General features: G+C 40.9%; 1 protein-coding gene across 5 annotated transcripts in view; it reads right to left on the bottom strand.

Moving 5' to 3' along the window:
* The window catches only part of ppp1r21 (protein phosphatase 1, regulatory subunit 21), a 174964-nt gene extending 154604 nt beyond the window's left edge, over positions 1–20360 (bottom strand). For 2 of the 5 annotated variants that reach the window (XM_041213993.1, XM_041214011.1), the window contains exons 1-4: positions 19776–20360; positions 18632–18700; positions 15121–15267; positions 8115–8219 (exon numbers count right to left, since the gene is read on the bottom strand). In XM_041213993.1, coding sequence (XP_041069927.1) covers positions 8115–8219; positions 15121–15267; positions 18632–18700; positions 19776–19829 — 375 coding nt within the window. In that variant the 5' untranslated portion in view covers positions 19830–20360. Of the gene's footprint in view, positions 1–106; positions 245–8114; positions 8220–15120; positions 15268–18631; positions 18701–19775 lie in introns of those variants that run through there. The other 3 variants (XM_041214004.1, XM_041214021.1, XM_041214028.1) reach the window with 2 other exon arrangements.
* Positions 20361–20406: the final 46 nt, after the last annotated feature.

Genomic DNA, 20406 nt, shown 5'->3' with positions numbered 1-20406 from the left:
TTAGGCTAACTTAAAAAAACACATTTTTATAAAAGCTAAGATAGTCTGAGGTTAAGTAGCTTTTTAAAAAGGCGTGTTTATTTGAAAAATAGAAATATTTCCACACCTCAATGTACGAGGAAACTGACTTTTGGTACATTCATTGAACTCTTCTGGTAGTATTATAAATGTTCGTTAGTGGAATACCGTGAAACTGAGATAGATGTAGGTTCGAATCCCAATCCAGTCAGCTCTCAATCTGGCTATGCAGGTGCCCAGCACAGGTGGAGGCATTTCCCAACTTCAGAGGAGAGAGAGAAGAAAATTTAATAAATGGGTAGGGACACATGTTTAGCAGCCAGCTACAAGACCAGATGTACCATCTGCTCAGCTGCGAGGATCAAAGCCAATCAGAGAAAAAAAAAAATCTAAAACAAAATTTCTGTGATGACTTAGTCAGTAAAGGTAGAGCCAAACAGGCCAGAATATCCCAGAATTACATCTGGTCTTTTGAATCAAGTTGATCTACCTTCAGTGATTGTACAGGGAGTTACTACCAGTCTTGGTAACTCTGGGCTGAGGGGTGAGGGCACGAAGCAAGGAAATTAAGGTCGGGATTCCTTTGCCTGAACTGGTTACTGCTGCTCGAAAAAGCACACACGTGAACAGGATCCCGATCATTATCTCATGCGATTTTCAAACAGCAGTAAAGTGTGAATAACACCAGACTTGGTTAGGATTCCTTTGCAACCCACTTCCCCCGCCACCCAGTCAAATTCTCCTGATACTCACACATGGAAAATAACCACTTGGACAGCCAGCAGCTGGGGGACCATAACCAGCAGGCATTAAAGCCTTCAGAAGAGGAGCAAGAAAAGTAGTGACAATTAGCAAATATACAAAATACATAAAAAAGGAGAAATATACCCAATTACTATCCTTTTAAAAATCAACTTTAATACATACTTTTAACCAGAAAAAAGCTACATGCACCATAACCCTCCTGCATGTAATTTTGGCCAAATCCAAAATTGTAGTCAAGAGAATTAAATTTCCCTTACACTTCCTCCTGTAACTCCCAATACACTAATACAGGTAAATTTGTGGGTTTTTTCTCTGTGGTTGGATGTGCATTCCTCTTAAGAGTCTGAGAAAGGAAAATCTGAATATTTTATCAATTAGTGAGAGATTAGGAGCCGTGAGAAGCAAAGGGATTTAGGTGCCCATGTATACAAATCACAAAAAGCTAATACACAGATATAAAATATGATCAAAAATGCTAATAAAAAGTTCCCTTTATCTCAAGGAAGTTGAATCATTTGATCTCGGGATGTGGTATTTGTTGCACATCCCCAGTTACCCTCAGGGCCTTGAGTCAACTGCATATGGTGTCACACATAGACCAGACCATTTAGGAGCAACAGGCTCCCTTGCCTGAAGACCTTTAGTGAATCAGTTATGCTTTTATGACAATCCAGAGTATTTTTGTCCTCGTGAGCAGATATAACATTCATTTCTGCAATGGTGGGATTTGAGCATACAACTTTTGAATTGCTAGTGCTTTGACATAATCACATTGGGCTACTGTGCTCATACCCTACTGAAGTTGATACTTCAATCCCACAGAGCCTTGGTCAGACTCCATCAAGGATACAGCTTTCTTTTTTAGGCATGGAAGCGCAGGAAAGACATATTAGCCTTGGAAATGGTGTGGTGCAGATTCACCAGAATGATAAATACTTAAAAGGTTTAAAATTTTGCTTAAACCTGACTTCTATTCCCTTAAATTTAGAAGGCTGAGGGGGTGATCTGATAAGGGTATTAAAATTATAGAGGAATTAGATAGGGTAGGTACAAAGAAACAATTTCTTCTGGTGGTGGAATCCAGAAGAGATTTGAGCTAGGTCATTTAGAAGGGAAATCAGCAGACATTTTTCTACCCCTAGAAAGTGGGCCAGTGGGAATCTGGGATACACTCCCCCAAAGGGCTGTAGAAGCTAGCACAATTGAAATTTTCAAGACTGAGGTCAATAGATTGTTAGCTAATAGCATTAAGTTACATGAACAAAGAAGGTAAATGGAGTCAAAGTACAGATCAGCTATGATTTAACTGAATGAGAACAGGATTGAGACATTGAATGGTCTCTTATTTTTCCCCCATCTTCCTACCAAGCTAAATTTATGGTGCAAAAAACATTTAAAAATGGTTCAAATTGAAAATCAGCATCAGCCAGTATTCTGTTCACCATTCCTGACATTCTGCCAACAGCAGAAATTGGCTCTAGTGGTGAGTGTTTTGCTAAAAAAAAAAATCAGTGCAACCCACTTATCTAAAAGAAACACACGGAATAGTAGGAACATTTTAATAGTACTAACAGGAAAGGGTGCATTCCGGCACACACTCACTTTGAGAAAGTAGTAATGAATATGACAGTTAGTTGGAAGTGAGTGAGGGCACTGAAGGAAAAGGAATGGTGGACAAGGCAAGAGGAGTGGAAGGCAGGGCATGAGTGACAGAGGAGTCAATGATAAGGATGTAGAAGACTTTTTAAAAAAATATTCATTCACAGGATGTGGGCTTCGCTGGCTGGGTCAGCATTTATTGCCCATCCCTAGTTGCCCTTGAGAAGGTGGTGCTGAGCTGCCTTCTTGAACCGCTGCAGTCCATGTGGTGTAGGTACACCCACAGTGCTATTAGGGAGTTCCAGGATTTTGACCCAGTGACAGTGAAAGGACGGCGATGTTTCCAAGTCAGGATGGTGAGTGACTTGGAGGGGAACTTCCAGATGGTGGTGTTCCCATCTACCTGCTGCCCTTGTCCTTCTAGATGGTAGTGGTCGTGGGTTTAGAAGGAGCTTTGGTGAGTTCCTGCAGTGCATCTTGTAGATGGTACATACTGCTGCTACTGTACGTCAGTGGTGAAGGGAGCGAATGTTTGTGGATGTGGTGCCAATCAAGCAGACTGCTTTCTCCTGGATGGTGTCCAACTTCTTGAGTGTTGTAGGAGCTACACTCATCCAGGCAACTGGGGAGTATTCCATCACATTCCTGACTTGTGCCTTGTAGATGGTGGACAGGCTTTGGGGAATCAGGTGGTGAGTTACTCGTCGCATGATTCCCAGCCTCTTGACCTGCTCTTGTAGCCACAGTATTTATATGGCTAGTCCAGTGTGACTGAAGGGAATGCAGAGAGAAATGGGGGTTGAATATGGACTGAGACTGTAGGGATAAAGATGAAAAGAGGAGAGGAACATACATTAGGATTTGAAGTTTTTTACAACTGCACATACTCCTGGTATTGATTTCCGTCAGAATGACACTTCACAACATTAAAAGTAACACCTACTTAGTTTTAAACAGTTAATATTTTCACAGCTCCTTTACTAACTTTCAAGTCCTCCTACACAACTACCTTTGTTCCTTGCCTTGAGCCTCTCTGTAGAGCTATTTTTAAACCAACCAATAAATGGTTTAATTTGATTCCACTCTAGTTTTATATTTTGATACCTTACACATGCTTAGTGCTTCCCATTTATTTGTTGCGCTTTTAAATAAACGATGCTACTTCTTTCAGCATCTTTCAGTAGAGTATGGGCACAGTAGCCCAATGTGATTATGTCAACGCACTAGCAATTCAGAAGTTGTATGCTCAAATCCCACCATTGCAAAAATGAATGTTATATCTGGTCATGAGGACTGGCAAAGATGCTTCAACAGCAATAAACGTAAAGGAATTGTAGGCACTGAACAAATTACATAAATTCATTAATGATAAATAATTAATGGATCAGTTATATAGTAGGTATGGTGTATGGTGCAATAGATAGTGGTTCTAGTGTGAACCAATCAGCATCAGTGTAAGAGAAAAATCTACACTTGAGTTATTAGATTTACAATAGATGGCAAAGGAAGAAATCAGTTATCTGAACAAATGCAACATTATAAAAGTCTCGAATTTAATGTAATTGATGCGGGTTTGACACACAGCACTTCAGAGGAAGAAGTCTGACCTGATTAGGTACCTGTAAGGCACTTAACGAGCCAGTATCAAGCCTTCTATGGGATTCAGGGCCCCTAGGGAGAAATCCTGATGGCAAACTGCTGGCCAATCCAATGCCGACAACTCTCCATTACAGGCAGCACCACCAGAAATGGTGGCTGCTGCCAGTAATGCACCTAGGGAAAGGCTAGATCACCACAGCGCCCAGCCACAGGTGAGTGAAGGTGGGATGTGGTTCGTGGAGAGGCGGTTGGAGACGTAAGTGGGTGGCTTTCAGTGGCCAGCCTCCAGCTGGGTGCCAGGTCTGTTTAACTCTCCATTGGTTGAAGTCATACCTAGCACAAGGGAAAACGGTTGTGGTTGTTGGAGGTCAATCATCTCAGTTCAGGACATCATTGCTGGAGTTCCTCACGGAAGTGCCCTAGGCCCAACCATCTTCAGCTGTTTTATCAACAGCCTTCCTTCCATCAGAAGATCAGAAGTGGGGATGTTTGCTGATGATTGCACATTGTTCGCACCATTCGCAACTCCTCAGATACTGAAGCAGTCCCTGTCCAAATGTTACAAAACCTGGACAATATCCAGACTTGGGCTGACAAGTGGCAAGGAACATTCATGTCGCACAAGTGCCAGGCAATGACCATCTCCAACAAGCAAATCTAACTATCACCCCTTGACATTCAATGGCATTACCATCACTGAATCTCCCATTAACAATATTGTGGGGATTGTCATTGACCAGAAACAGAACTGGTCTAGCCATATACATACTGTGGCTACAAAAGCAGGTCAGAGGCTAGGAATCCTGCAGTGATTCACTCATCTTCTGACTCCCCAAAGCCTGTACACCATCTACAAGGGACAAGTAAGGAGTGTGATGGAATATTCTTCACTTGCGTGGATGAATGCAGCTCCAACAACACTCAAGAAGCTAGACACCATCCAGGACAAAGCAGCCCACTAGACTGACACCCCAAACATTCACACTCTCCACCACCAATGCACTGTGGCAGCAGTGTGTACCATCTACAAGATGCACTGCAGGAACTCACCAAGGCTCCTTAGACAGCACCTTCAAAACCTACAACCACTACCAATTAGAAAGACAAGGGCAGCAGACACATGGGAACACCACCACCTCAAAGTTCACCTCCAAGTCACTCACCATCTTGATGGAAATATAACACTGTTCCTTCACTGTTGCTGGGTCGAAATCCTGGAACTCCATCCCTAACAGCACTGTGGGTGTACCTACGCCACATAGACTGCAGTGGTTCAAAAAGGCAGCTCACCACCACCTTGTCAAGGGCAACTAGGGATGGGCAGTAAATGCTGCCTTAGCCAGCAGCATCCACATCTCATGAACAAATTTTTTAAGAAGTGCCCTTGAAAGACACAGGCAAACCCAAAAGTCAGCTTGGTGATTTTTTGGCGGCACAGAAAAGTCAAGCCACTCACATGTAACCCCTGAGCCACCTCTAAATTTTGGCGCGTTCAAGGATAGTTGGTGTCAATTGGCTTAATAATAAGCCTAATTGACAACCTGCCATGAGCAGGCGAGATTCCCCCATGGGCCCATTCTCCTCCCCCACCACCACCCCCAGCTTAATTGCCAGAGGTTTTCCTGCTGCTGGAGACTGACGTGCAACCTCTCCTATAATTACCGTATATACCCGACCAACAGCCAACCTCGTTTCAAAGTCAACTCTTAACTTTTAGCCAAAAAAATCCTTAATTTTCATATACCTCATTAAAAGTCTACCCTGACTTTCCAAGAACACTTCATTCTGACTCAGTTTACTGCCCTACTCTGAATTCAGAGACCAGGATTTGAAGCAGGAGTTTTCTAATCTTATTGCATTGGTGCTAGATCACAGAGTGCAATTTGCCCACTCAAATATTGGGGAAGCTTAATTTCTCTGACATGAGAGAGATAAGATTGGAACAAACTATAGAGTCAGCATGCACAGTGTGTGCAAGCAGTGAGCATATTGACCTTCCCCACATATGGAACTAAGCTCACTGAGCTGTCATGAACAGTCCAATGGTTCCATAGGAAAAGAAAAAGGGGTGATTAAAAACTTACCTTTTTAGGCTTCCTTGCTCCAATCCAGTTTCTTGCAAGCTACAAGCACCTGAAACAGACTGAAAATCCAGCAAGATTCACTGCTGGCTGTGTGAGCCAGGAGATTCAATAGTTGAAAGTAAACTCCTCGAAAATATTACCTGTGTAAAAGTCAACCCCTTAGTTTTTTGCCCATGATAAGTGGGCCTAGCCACCATGTTTCCCGCTGCGACAGGCTATATTAAATCCAATGTATTGTTTTTGGGAATGACAGGAACAAGGGTACCAATGAGTGATGAAACATGACTGGTTGTCCTGGTATTACAATTTCGAACTGGAGGAAAAAAAAATGAAACCACTATTTATTCTTGGGTATTACAGCTCAGAGGATATACATTTTTGCTTCAAACATCACTGTCTATAAACCTTTCCATCTCCTTCCTCCTAGAATTTCAAATCTTCAAGGTTCTGTACTTGCCTTCTACTCTTATAATATGGCTTCCTTTGAATGCCTCCTTTTCACTTCACTTAATTGCAGAGCGTCAGCCATTTCAAATAGTTTACATTCAAATAGTCCCAAACCCTTCCAACTTGCTACTTTTCTATCCTTGAAAAATAAGATAGGAAGCAGAATTTGTGATGGTGTTTGGTCACAAGCTCCATTTCTTCCTTCTTACAATTTTGAATAACATTTATTTTCTGCCCCTAAAGAACTTTGAAGTGATTTATGTTAAAAGCCCTATATAAAGGAGGTTGCTATTATTTAAAAAAACTCACTTGGTTACTAGTTCTCTGAAGAGTCTGAGGTTTGGTAATGCTTTTTGATGTTTGAAGTTTTCAGAATTTCAGCTCAACAACTTGAACTGGATGTCTCATTTAACATAGTAAAAGATCCCAAAGCACTTCAAAGGAGTGATTATCAAACAAAATTTGACACAGGCCCACATAAGGAGACACCTGCAAAGGTGATCAAAAGCTTAACCAAAGAGGTATGTTTTAAAAGAGTTTATTGATGAAGGAAAGAAGAGGTGGAGAGATTTAGAGAAGAAACTGCTGGTGCTTGGAAATCTAGAAAAACGAATTTAGTAATAATCTGTATTTAATTTATCCATATCTACTTGCACAAGATTTTAGATACTTCGATGAGATTCCCTCCAGGGGCCAACAACAACATGAATGCATTTTGAAATACTTCCAAGAGTATTTAGCATGAAATGTGTAATATAAATACAATTTTTCCATTTAAATTGAAAACATGTTACTTGCATTGATTGTGCTGGCAGAGATCATAAAACACCTCAGGATGGTGGATGATTCATGAAAAAGGGTCCTGTTGTGAAATTTCACCCACTGATACAACAGATTACTTTTATATAATGGTTATATTTTATTTAAAACATATTTTAAAAATCCATGTGCATCTGGCAGCAAGATTACAATACTGATTTTAAAAATAAAGCATTTCAGCATACTATACAACAGAATTTAGTTCTAGATGAATACATATATGTTTAAATTCACAGGAATTAATTTTATATTTAAATGTTTATGAGCCATTGAATAAATGATAAAAGGATGCAGACTATACATAAAATCCACACACTTATTTCTGATCTGCTAGGTACATTCTTCTGGACTCAACCAGCACTGTATGACTCTGACATAATCAAATATTAAGCAGAAGTGCAACTGCCCTGATGTGCAAAGTGCATCTATCCAATAGGTGCATTATTTTGTATGTTTTATCTTATTGAATGATTTAGTTATATGTCTTCCATGCTTTTATAAACTTAGAACTGTTTGATTGCTTTTATCATTCACCTGCAACTTAAACACAATTCAGTCAATGAATTGCATGATGTAACTAAACTATGCAAACCAGAAGGTTCCAATTTTGATTCCTGGTTTGTGATCAGTTAACTGATAGCAGAGCTCCAAAATCAGCCTATGTACAAAATTCTGAGGATCTTCAGCCTGTGATGCACTATAATTGTCAATGGTTTGAACTTCTCACACTGTTATAAAATATGCTCTGTGTGAGGTAATTTGGATACTGTGGAATTAACTTACTTGTTTGTGCAGGCGCTCATTTTCCTCTATTTTATTCTGCAGATCTTCGTCAAACACACTCTGTAGCTGCTGGTTCATTTGAGATGGAGGGTCAGCATTCTTCTGCTGTACAAAGCCATTCAAAATTAGTTAGTAGCTGCTTTGGTTTACACTGCGCACAAATATATAAAAGATGCTGCACCACTGTATGTGTACATGGCATTGAAAAGCAACATTTATGTGAAGAACTGAGCACGGGGGGCACTACCTAATGTCACTGTCAATTAATGGTCATCTGTTTGTTTGAACTTGCGCTTCAACTCCTAACATTCACAAATGGGTGATGCTGTGCCAATGCAATTGATGGACAGAGCTGACATCTTGATATAGGCAAAGCCAAATGTTTACTTTGTCCCAGCCATGTTATCTATCCCTGCCACTGACTCCAATTTAATCTATTCTATCCATGAGGAACAAAAACACTATCCAATTCCTTCCCTGTTGCACATGGACTTTGCTGAGCTAGCTCATGACAGACTTCTCCCAATGCCTCTCCCAAACTCAACTCCAATAGGAGTTGACAAATTCTGTGCAATGAACTCAACAAAAGTCCAGCTGCAATTCTGTGGTGGCCTAACTGCCAACAATATCTGCCCGACACCCCAAAAGAACATCAGCCCAATTGCTCTAACGAACAAGTGTTGCTATCTCCATCACAATTTAGCATGTCAGTCTGCCTAAACAACCCATGAATATATCTTATCGAATCATCAGGATCTTCTGTATTTATTTATGATTTCAACTCCTTCTGGACTGAGCAGCAGTTTTTGGGTTTCAGTCCTCCTCTATCCCTGATGATCAAAGCATAATTTTTCATATCTGGACTAACGCTTCCCCTAACATCCCCACCTTCCCCTCCATAAATTGGCAACAGCTTATTGTATACCCTCTCTCCCATCCTTCATCACTGCCTCTTTCTTCCCTCGTCAAACTCACCCTTGCTCTTCCCTTTCCTCCCCACCACCACCTGTATTCTCTCCTTTTTGATTGTTACTCCTCCATAGTCCACTTGAATTTAATATTTGACATCAACTACCTATGTGAGATGTCACTAGGATCAACAAAAGCAGAATTCATAGACCCACTGCTCACAATATTTTAAATGATAAAAGAATCCAGCGGTGAGACAAGGGGCAGAATCTTCTGCCTGTTGGACGGGCCGGTGAAATGACCTGGGAGTGGGCGCGGAGCTGATCGCTGCCCGCAATCGGCTGTGTGCCACCATTTTACGTGGGTGGACTAATTAAAGCCTGCCCAGTGTGACGCGTACCTGGTAGCGCTCAGCACTACCTGTGGAGGCAGGGGGAGAAGGGAGAGTCAGGGTCTGTGCTCTTTTGAGCATATGTACGCGAAAGAGCGCAGAAATCTCCGAGGCACGGAGCTGCCTCAGGGAAGTCAAGATCAAAATGAAAATTAGTCAGACATGTTCCCTCATATGACAGTGTCACATGAAATGGGACATGTTTATCAATTGTCAAAAAAATTATTTAATAAAACCTTCATGAAACCTCATCCTGCCCATGGGTGAGGTTTCATGCAAAACGCGAAGGCTGCTCAGGCTCTTCGCCTGCCCGCCTTAAGGTCGAATGGGCAGCCCTGTCAATTGGCTAAATAATTTCATTAACAGCCTTAACAGTCTGGCGGGCTCACAGCCAAACAAAAGATCAGAAATGATGCGCGGTGACGTCGGGAAGCACACCCGAAGTCACCGCGCATCATTTTACGTGTCGGTGTGCAGGGCCCGCCCCTGCACGCCAAAGAGAAAATTGTGCCCAAGGAGAATTATTCTTTTTCTTAAACAGCACATATGATAATCTGCACTGCCTGCAAAGGTGGTGGAAATAGATTCGATAATTATTTTCGAAAGAGAATTGGATAAATACTTGAAGGAGCAAAAATATGTCGGGACTCTGAAGAAAGAGGAGTGGGACTAATTGGATGGCTCTTTCAAACAGCCAGCACATGCACAATGGGTGAAACGGCCTCCTTCTGTGCTTCATCACTTAAAATTTTTTGACTGTTCTCTGACAGATCCAATAACTGATACTGAAATAGAATTTAGTTTACAGGTGATTGTTAAGATTATAAATTTGAATGACACAAAAACTGGAAGGGCCAGGATTGTACAGGAGATTAGATTATGTCCTCGAATTCAAAACTATATGAATTGAGAGCATAATTTTAGCCTTGAAGTGTAATTCCAGGATCCACAGCTGAAACACTGATCAGAAAGATGTGCAAATTTATCACTGGCTCTGATAGTAAAACAAACATCACATCCTAGAGCTCTGCCAATATCACTCATGTTTCTCTCCTCTTCCCCCAGAAACAAAAGAATAATTTAACTTCCTCTTGGTGTCCTTTGATAGTGAAATCAGGAATAATACATAGAACCACAAGCAATCTACTACATATGGCTAAAAACAGCAATTTTCAACATGTTACACAAACCAGGAGGCAAAAAAGAACGAAATAGTTGAATCTTCAGCCACAGGTGACATTAGGGTTATTAGATGGCTATTGTTACCTTATTCTAAATCAGTTTCAAGAATGCACACACACTGGTCACCGACTGCCCATTACTTGAAAAATTGAACTACAAGCAGTCTTGATGGGAATTTTTAGTTTCAGCTACTACCTGTCCTAAGCATGTTGTAATGAGAAAGTCCATCACGGCAATTTGTTCCTATTTAGCATACCATAGCAATGCAGCCAATGCTACCAAGCAGAAACACTGCTGTGAGGCATCTTAAGATTAGACAGATGCATTCTGTTACCAGGCACACTACTACAGGATAGAAAAAGTAAAAGGCAATTTCAGTCACAATTTGGAGGAAAGCAAAAAAAAACTAAAACTTCCAAAAAACACAAGTACTGTAACATTAAAAGAACACAAGGTCAAAGCAAAAAATGTAGCCTGACAGATGTGAAGACCAAAGCAAAATGTTTGACACTAGTGGGAAGTTTAACATAATATGGTACTAACTTCTGAAACTTCTTTTCAAAACTGTAAATCCCCATCGTTAGTAATATCCTTCTGAATCTATGCTCTTACCCTTCCTATTGCTTCCTCCTGACATGTGCTGGAAAGAGAAAGCCCAAGAGATCCAACAATATGCTGACCATGACATGCAAAACTTTTTTGAAGCCACCAGGGCCATCAATAGACCAAGGTCAAATGGTCAGAATCCCTTTCACTTACAGGATGGTGCTTCTCTTAAGGATGACAATACCATCTGTTGATGCTAGAAAGAGCGGTTTCAATAACTCCTCAACCATGAATCCACAGTGGCAGCTGATACTCTCCAGGCTATTCCCCGTACCCTGTGGTAGAATCTATGGGTGAACCACCATCAATGGGAGAGCTGCAACAAGCAATCAAGTGGATGAAAAACAAGAAAGCTTGTTGCTTTGAAGTATTCCTGCAGAGGTCTTCAAAGTTGGTAGGCTTTTGCTCACATCAGACCTCCATGCACTCATCCTATGGATTTGAGAGGAAAATGAACTCCAACACACCGAGGCTTCAGGAATGCAACAATTGTAACTATCTTCATGAAGGGAGATAAATCATGCTGTGGAAACTATCAAGGTATTTCCCTCTGGTCTGTAGCAGGGAAAATACTGACATGCATCCTGCTGAATTGTCTACCTCCTGTGGCTGAGGAAACCTTCCATAAATACATTGTGGCTTTAGAACTGCCAGAGGAATGTCTGATATGGTCTTTGATGTCAGGCAAATCCAAGAAAAATGTTGAGACCACCACCAGGTACTTGTCATTGTATTCATCAAGGTGAGGAGGCCACCACTGATGAGGAGTTCCTACAATGGATCGACTACACCAGCTTAGCCTTCTACAAGCTACAGCAATGAGTGTTGACAACAAAAACAAGTCAACAAAAGACCTAATGTACAAAGCAGCTGCCTTCACCACATTCTTGTACTGCAGTGAGACCTGGACTGCGGGACACAAAGAGCACAAGAGAAATTCCATCAGCGATGGAATCCGCCACATCCTCTGGATTCAATGGGAGGACCGTCGAACAAACACCAGTGTCCTTCTTGAAGCTAGCTCCACAAGCTTTCAGGCAACTGGACGCTGTCTGGATGGCCGAAAAGCATCACCCCCGCCTCGTGCTGTTTTCTCAATTCTCAAATGGCCAGTGTTCAGGGGAAGACAAATAAAACACTTCCAAGGCACTCTGAAGCTCTCCTTGAAGCACAGCAGCATTGGCATCAATGACAGAGGAGCTTTCTACCACTCATTCAAAATAACAACAGCTTGTTCATCAAGCTGCATCATGCTTTGAGTCACAACATCTTAATGAGAAGGCAGAACAGCAGCAGAGAAGGAAAAAGAACAAAGCAAATCCTACACTCTGGATCCCACTACCTTGTGAAACATCCTGCCCCATGTGCCAAAGATCTGTGTGTTGAGAATTGGCCTGTTCAGTCACTTGAAGATCCATGGCAGAAACTCAGGAATCTTGAATAGACGTCATTCTTGAATCGAGGGCCAGCCACAACGAGTATATCCTTCCTTTAACGGAGTGCCCAAAATAGCACAAAATTATTTCAACTGTGATGTAAGGTCTTGTACAAGTTCAACAGTTTGCTTTAAGTTCCTATCAATTTATGCTACCACCATTAAAGGCCAGCATATTTGTACACCAGGATACCTTTGCCTCTCTAATCTATTCAGAACCTTACTGCTTAAGTGTATTTTCTTCCATTGTTCAGACTTAAATTGCATTTAATTGCTTGGCCAGCGAGCCTATCTATATCCTTCCGCCATCAAACCCATGTGGAGTATCACTTAACACATCTAAAATTTTATTTGCCCCGCCCCTTTAACCATGAATTCGTTCATGTAGTCATTGTCTCTATGAAATAGGTCTTAAATGTCAGTTTGCCTCAATGTAACAGTTCAACACAAGTCAGAAAGCACTGTGTTCAAGCTCCATTCCACAACTTCAGCACATAATCTTAAGATGACACTTCAATAGAGCACAGAGTGCTGCATTGCTAGAATTATTTACTTGCAGGTGAGGTGTTAAACTGAAAGCCCCTAAGTTGTGCGAGACCTGCTTTTATTTTCCGTATAATTTTTAAAAAAAAAAATTTAGATGCGGGCATAGGAAACACAATCTTGAAATTTAGAGATAATGTTAAAATAAACACAAGACTTGCATTTATGTAAGCACCTTTCACAATCCCAGGACGTTCCAAAGCACTTTAGAGCTAATTAAGTATTTTTGAAGTGTAATCACTGTTGTAACGTCGGGAAGCACAGCAGTTATTTTGCACACAGCAAGATCCCACAAATAGAAATCAACACACGACCAGATAATTTGTTTTAGGTCTTGGTTAAGGAATAAATACTTGGCAGGATGCCAGGGAAAACCCCTCATCACCAATAGTGCCATGGGCTTTTTTATGTTTTCCTGGGGGCAGGCAGGGCCTTGGTTTAACACTTCACCTGAAGGAAAGAAAATAGGAGTTTGGAGAAAGTGAAATGACTTCAGGCAGAGGGACAGGCCAGGTGAATGGGTGTACAGATGTAATTAAAATGTAGATGTATGTGATTGTTTTTGAAGGAAATGCAAGAAGCATGAGTATATGTTAAAAAAAAGACACTGAATGAAAGATATTTAAATCAAGAACTTACAGTACAGATTCAACAGATCATGCCATGGATGGGAAACTATAGTTCTAATGAGAGACTTAAGATACTAGGATTATTTCCACTAGAGCTCAAGGCTGCCAAGGTGAAATTTAATAAAGCTGATTAATGAAGAGTTTTGATAGAAGGAATATGTAAGGACAATTTCCTCTGGTTGAAGAGTCGGTAAGATGGGGTCATCAATTTAAAATAATTCATGAAGTGAGGTTAGGAGAAATGTCTTTACACACAAGAGGGCTGCTGGAGCACGGAATCCTTTTCTACAAGATGTGGTTGAAACATAACAATTGCTTTTTCAAAGGGAAAATTGAATAAATATTTGTTACAGGAAGATAAATGTCTGTGAGGAGACAGAATGGGCAAGTGGGGTTAGTTTTGGATTGCACTAGTGAACAGCTAGCAAGTACATTGGACTGAATAGCGTCCTTTACTATGCTGTAAAATTTAATAGTTTTGATAGTCTTTCAAGTGAGTCAGCATCTTCTATTTTAGATGGGAATCATTTCAACCCAATGTTCAGTTTAAGTTTTCTTTAAATCCTAACATCTTGTATTTTACTACATTACAGGTATATAAATATCCCAAGGTGTGCTGCAGAAGCATTATGAAGCAAAATCAGACACTGAGCCACAGAGATATTAGAACAGATGGCCAAAAGCTTCAGAGTAGGAGTGCCCTAAAGGCGGAAAGAGAGGTTAGGGAAGAAATTCCAGAGCTCGCAGCCTAGACAGCTGAATGCACAGCCGCCAATGGCAGAGCGACTGAAATCAGGAATGTGCAAGAAATCAGAACTAAAGGAGTGCAGATATCTCGTGGAACTGGAGGAGATTGCAGAGATGGGGAGGGCTAAGGTTAAAGATGAAAGTTTTAAAATCAAGGTGTTGCTTAGCAGAGTCAATGTAGGTCAGCAAGCAAAAAGAGTGATGGAAAAATAGAACTTACTGCGGGTAAGGACACACCAGAATTTGGGATGGCCTTAAAGTTTATGAAGATTAGAATGTGGGATGTTGACCAGGAGTGCATTGAAATAGTCAAGTCTAAAAGGTAACAAAGGCTGCTAACAACTAAATTCTGTTACATTGATTAAAGAACATTTTGAACAGAGGCAGGAATTTTTTTTTTTAAATACAATGAGATGATAAATACAACTAATACATGCGAATATCCACTTGCAAAGGAAAGAGTATGAATATGAAAGACATTAATGCTATGCCATCAACTACTCAGTTTCATCAAAAATTCAAAAACCTCGGGCCCCAGGAACCTTGCTTCATTCCAGACTGTACCTTGTTCTTCTTGCCCTTGGCCTCAGTAGTTACTAATTCCTCTTGAAGTAGCTCTACACGCTTTGCCAGCTGCTGATTTCGAAAAGTCAGGCTATCCATTTCCTGCTGCAACTTCCTAACACACTGGTCCTTCATCTTCAGCTCCTCCTGTTAGAAGGAAATACTTGTGTATTAAGTCAGTTTAGACAAGAACAGAGTGGGTACAGGATCGTTAAAGACCATTGTATTGTATATGGCTGCAACCAAAGCAAATAAAGGATGATGGATGAATGGAACTTGGTGTAAGTCAGGCAGAGTTTAGATTTAAACCTTGAGTTTATGAAGGGTGAAAGATGTGAAGCTAGCCAAGAGTACATTGGAATAGTCAAGTTTACAGGTAACAAAGGCATTAATGAGGGTTTGGCAGATGAACTGAAACAAGAGCAGAATCAGTCAATGTCAGAGGTGGAAATAAGTGGTCTTAGCGATAGTATGAATATGGTCAGAAGCTCAGCTTGGAGTAAAACGTGACGCCAAGGTTGCAAACAGCCTGATTCAGCATCAAACAGTTGCCAGGGAGAGGGGTGCAGTCAATGGTTAGGGATTCCAAATTTGTTGCAAAAGGTGAAGACAATGGCTTCAGTCTTACCAATATTTAGTTGGATGAAATCTCTGCTCATCCAACAGTGGATGTCGTACAAGCAATCTGAAAACTTAGCCACAGCGGAGGGGTTGAGAGAGGTGGTAGCGGTTGTGAGGTAGAGCTACATCATGTGTGAACTGATGCTGCGTTTTCAGATGATGTCACCAAAGGACAGCATGTAGATGAGAAATATGAGGAGCCAAGGACAGATCCTTGAGAGAAAGAGGTAACAGTGTAGAAGCAGGAAGAGAAGTGACTGCAGATGATTCTCTGACTGGACAGATAAGAAAGGACCAGGTGAGTGTGGTCCAGCCCAGCTGGACGGCAGTAGAAAGGCATTGGAAGAGGATGGTGTGGTAAAAGGCTGCAGACAGGCCAAGAAGGACAAGGAGGGGTAGCTCACTATGTTCACAGTCACAAAGGATGTCATTTGTGACTTTGATAGGAGCTGCTTTGGCACTGTGGCAGGGCGGAAACCTAGTTGGAGGAATTCAAACATGGAGTTCAAGGAAAGCTCTACAGATTTAAGATACCATTGTCAACGACTAGAAAGAAAATGGAGGTCAGAGATAGGGTGGCAGTTTGCAAGGACTGAGGGGGTCAAAGATTTGTTTACTTGAGAGAGGTGATTACAGCAGATTTGAAGGAGGGGGACAGTACCTGAGGCATGAGAACTGTCCACAATATCAGCTAACATGGGGGCCAGGAAGGAAAAATGACTAGTTAGCAGTTTAGCAGCAATCAGGTTGAAAGAACAGGATATGGATCTCATGGACAAGATAAACTTGGAGAGGACAGGAGGGGAGATAATAAAAAAAAATGCAAGTTCAGGGCTAAGACAGGAGAACCTGAGAGGAAGTTTGGCCAGTTGGGCAGGGAAAGAAAGAGAAGCAGCAGAAGCAATTGACCAATTGTCTCAATCTTAAGCAATAAAGAAGTTTATGAGCTCGGTGCACTTGCCGTTGGAGGTGAGAGTGGAGGAGGCAGGGGAAAGGGGTTTAAGATGGTTTGCAGTAGAGGAAGAAAGATGGGGTTATCTTTGAATCACGATAGTGAGTAGTTTTGAAAGATGAGTAGGAACCGACCGTGCTTTATATGGTCCAGCCAGTTCTCTCCCTGTGTCTCTGATGCCTGTGAGGTCCCCCTCCACTCCACCAGGTGAAAACAAGTAAAATGATTCTTAACTTAGCTCCTAGTAAGAAAGGTCATACAAACATGCTTATAAATGAAAGTTCTGCCCCATTACAATGGTTGATAGTGTAGTAGAAAATGCTCCCAAGCTTGCATTAGAGTAAATTGAATAAAATGCAATAATATTTATATAGCACCTTTATTGTAATAAATTGCTCCAAGGTTCTACACAGGAGTGTTATAAAGCAAAATTAGACACTGAGCCATGTAAAGTGACATTAGGACAATTGCCTAAAAGTTCGAAGAAGTAGTTTTTACAGTGTTTTAAATGAATTTGGAGAGGTAGAGAATTGAAGAGTTTAGGGAGGGAATTTCAGAGCTTCAAGGTTAGGCAGCTGAAAGCTCAGTTACCAATGTGGGGAAGTTAAAATTGGGATGCTCAGTAGGCTAGAATTAGAGGATATTTCAGAGGGGTGTGGGGGTGGAGGGGATTACAGAGATAGGAAGGGGAGAGGTCAGGGAGGGATTTGAAAGCAACAATGAGAATTTTAAAATCAAGGCGTTGCTTGACCTGGAGCCAATATAGCTCAGTGAGAGGTGATAGGTGAATGGAGCTTGGTGCAAGTAGTGACATGGACAGCAAAGTTTTGGATGACCTCAAGTTTACAGAGGGTAGAATGTGGGAGACCAGTCAGGAGTCACAGGCATTTACTCTGTATCCGATCCATAAAATACCATGCTGAGAAAGGGTGATGCTATGTACATTACTTTCCCCAAAACAGGAATTCTTGACCACATATCTTAATTCTAAAAATAATTTTGGTTCAAGATCTGAAACATTAAGGAGGCTGGGGTCTAATTAAATTTCGTTGAAAAACATGTTCACTATTGGGCAAGCATGGCAAAGGACATGGAATATCATAACATTTTATTACAAAATCTTGGGGTCCATTGTTCTTTTAAAAAAGTCTCACAAGAAAGACATAGGAGCTGGTCACTAACTAATTAAACAAAGAAAGAAAGAATTGAAGAGCTATCAATGGTAAGATATTTTTCTACCATTCTAGTTTGTTCAATTTTATGAATTTCCAGACTCCGGTATAGGAAACAGTTACAAAGGTTGGGATAATCATTAAATAAGAACTTATGCTTATATGGTACCTTTCACAGCAAAAATCTCAAACAACAATTGGGCAACCGGATAATTTTAATGCTCTTGTCTGAGGGATAAATATTGGCCAGTGCACCAGAGAGACCTCGCCTGCTGAATCACTCCTGCGTATTCTAAATTTATATTAAGCTTTTGTATTGAGTTCTTCCTGCTTCTCTCTGCTTCCCACTGTGCCACAAACATTCAGGAATGTATTGCTCAGTTAATAAATGTATTTATAATTTGAATATAATTTACATTAGGTCAACGTGTACTTATTTAAGATTAATGTCCTGTAGCTAAGGGAGTCCAGGATTGCTGGACTTACCATTTTCTCCTTCACTCAATTTGATCATTTTCTATTGAATCAGGGCCAGGAATGTTCAGCTAGATGTTACAAAAAAAAAATGATCCTATTGTATATGCACAGCTTTAAACTGAATAATTTAATCACTGAAAATCTGCAACAAAACAATGCACCAGCTTAAGCAACAAGATTTAAATGAAGTTGTATCATTTAGATCTAAGGTTGGTCTGGAAGACAGGCATCAAATGTTGTAACATTACTGTATTTACATCTCACAGATGGAAGAGGCTCTAGACTGTACCTTTAAAGATGTGCCTTGGCCTTGTTCATCCACAACAGCCTTCTTCAGTACTTGGTTCTGAGCCCGAAGCTGAAACATTTCAAGAGGTTAATATTTTATCATGAGAATTCTAAACAATAATTCCAACAAGCATTACTTTAACAAGCTATAAATTCTATTTCATTGATTTTTAAGAAATGATGTGATATAAAGCATTTTAATGTATCATAATGTTGCAATAAAGTAATAGACTTAATTTCTCTTGTAGCTGCCAATTCAAAATATGTTCAAATTATTGAAGACAAAAATACTAGAAATAGTGTTCACAAATAATTCCTTTAATCAGTAAAACAAAGAATATAAAAGCTTCTGGTATAAAATTTATATCAATAATTAAACATATTACTTGGCTAGGAGTTTTAAATCACCTCCCTTGTTTGAGCACCTCGTTTCATTTCTATTGCATAGAAAACGGACAACCTGCACTGCCGAACATCTGAAATTGTTTCCACGACTACCCTACTACTGAGGTCTGTAACTTCAACCTGGTGTTATTTAGCCGAAAATACACCCATGCTTGAAAGGTGGTTTGACAATTTAACTGCATTCTAAAATATCATTCTATTACATGAAGCTTAGCTCAAACGAAATGTTACACAGTCCAAACATTAGTAACTTGTTCACACACAAAAACAAAAATTGCTGCAAAAACTCAGCAGGTCTGACAGCATCTGTGGAGAGAAAGACAGTTGACGTTTCGAGTCCGAATGACTCTTCTTCAGAACTAAAGAGAAGTAGAAAATGAGTAAATTAGTAACTTGTTTATTTTTCTTTAGAGATGCTGTGTATTTCCAGTACTTAAATTTTGTAATTCCTACATAATCCTCAGTATAAGGCTCAGAAGTAGCACAAACTTTAGCAGTGACTTATGAACAACATGGTTTGCGATTGCCAGATTTTTAAAATACTGCATACATTATATGTTAATGGAAATTATCAAACCAAATCAAATTTCGCAAATCACACACGTATGCATTCCATAGTTCAAAGAAGGGTAGAGCCGGAAGATTGCTGGCTCCAAATTGACAGCATTTCAAAAAACAGGAGAAATAATGAAGAAAAAAAAAAACACAAATCAGCACAGCAGCCAGACAACCAACCACACCTTGGAGTACTCCTGTGCAAGTTTCTGATACTTGGCTTGCAAATCTGCGGCCATGGTTGGCAAGTGGCTGAAGAAGGGTCGACGGATGCTTGCAGGGGTCGGGCAGCGCCTGGCTCATCACTCGGCGGAGCTGGGGTGGGTAGGGGAAGAGTCCCGGGAGCTCGTCGCCGTCTCTCACACGGATAGCGACATCAAAATAATTTTGCAAAAGAGGGGGCGGGAGGGCGGTTAGTCAGCGACCACAGCTGGGTGAGAGATAATAATAAATTGTTTATTTCTCCGACCTCCCCACTCTGTCCGCCAGCAATTGACTGACTGACCGACTGACCCTTCGGCCAGTCCAACCCTAGAGTTGCCCCCTTCGGACCAATTGACCGGCCATAGACATAGAGTAGACAATTCCCGCCTCTGATTATTTTTTTTTTTGCCTTGGCCAACGCTCGGAGAATAAGCGTTAAAGGGACTTAATTCCTCTCATCAGCCAGCAGATAGGATGCAGCCACAACAAGTAGAGGTACAGAGAGGAACTCGGTGCCAAGGCCCACTTCAACCCTCCCAGCGACGCGCCGACACTACTTCCGACTCCGCGAGTCGCTTCAAAAGGCCGGCACTCAAACCGCGTGGACGTCAC

The sequence above is a fragment of the Carcharodon carcharias genome, chromosome 2 (assembly GCF_017639515.1).
Source record: "Carcharodon carcharias isolate sCarCar2 chromosome 2, sCarCar2.pri, whole genome shotgun sequence".
In the NCBI taxonomy this organism is placed as follows: Eukaryota; Metazoa; Chordata; class Chondrichthyes; order Lamniformes; family Lamnidae; genus Carcharodon; species Carcharodon carcharias.
Note: the sequence above shows the minus strand (reverse complement) of the source record. Positions and strands in the feature narration are given on the sequence as shown.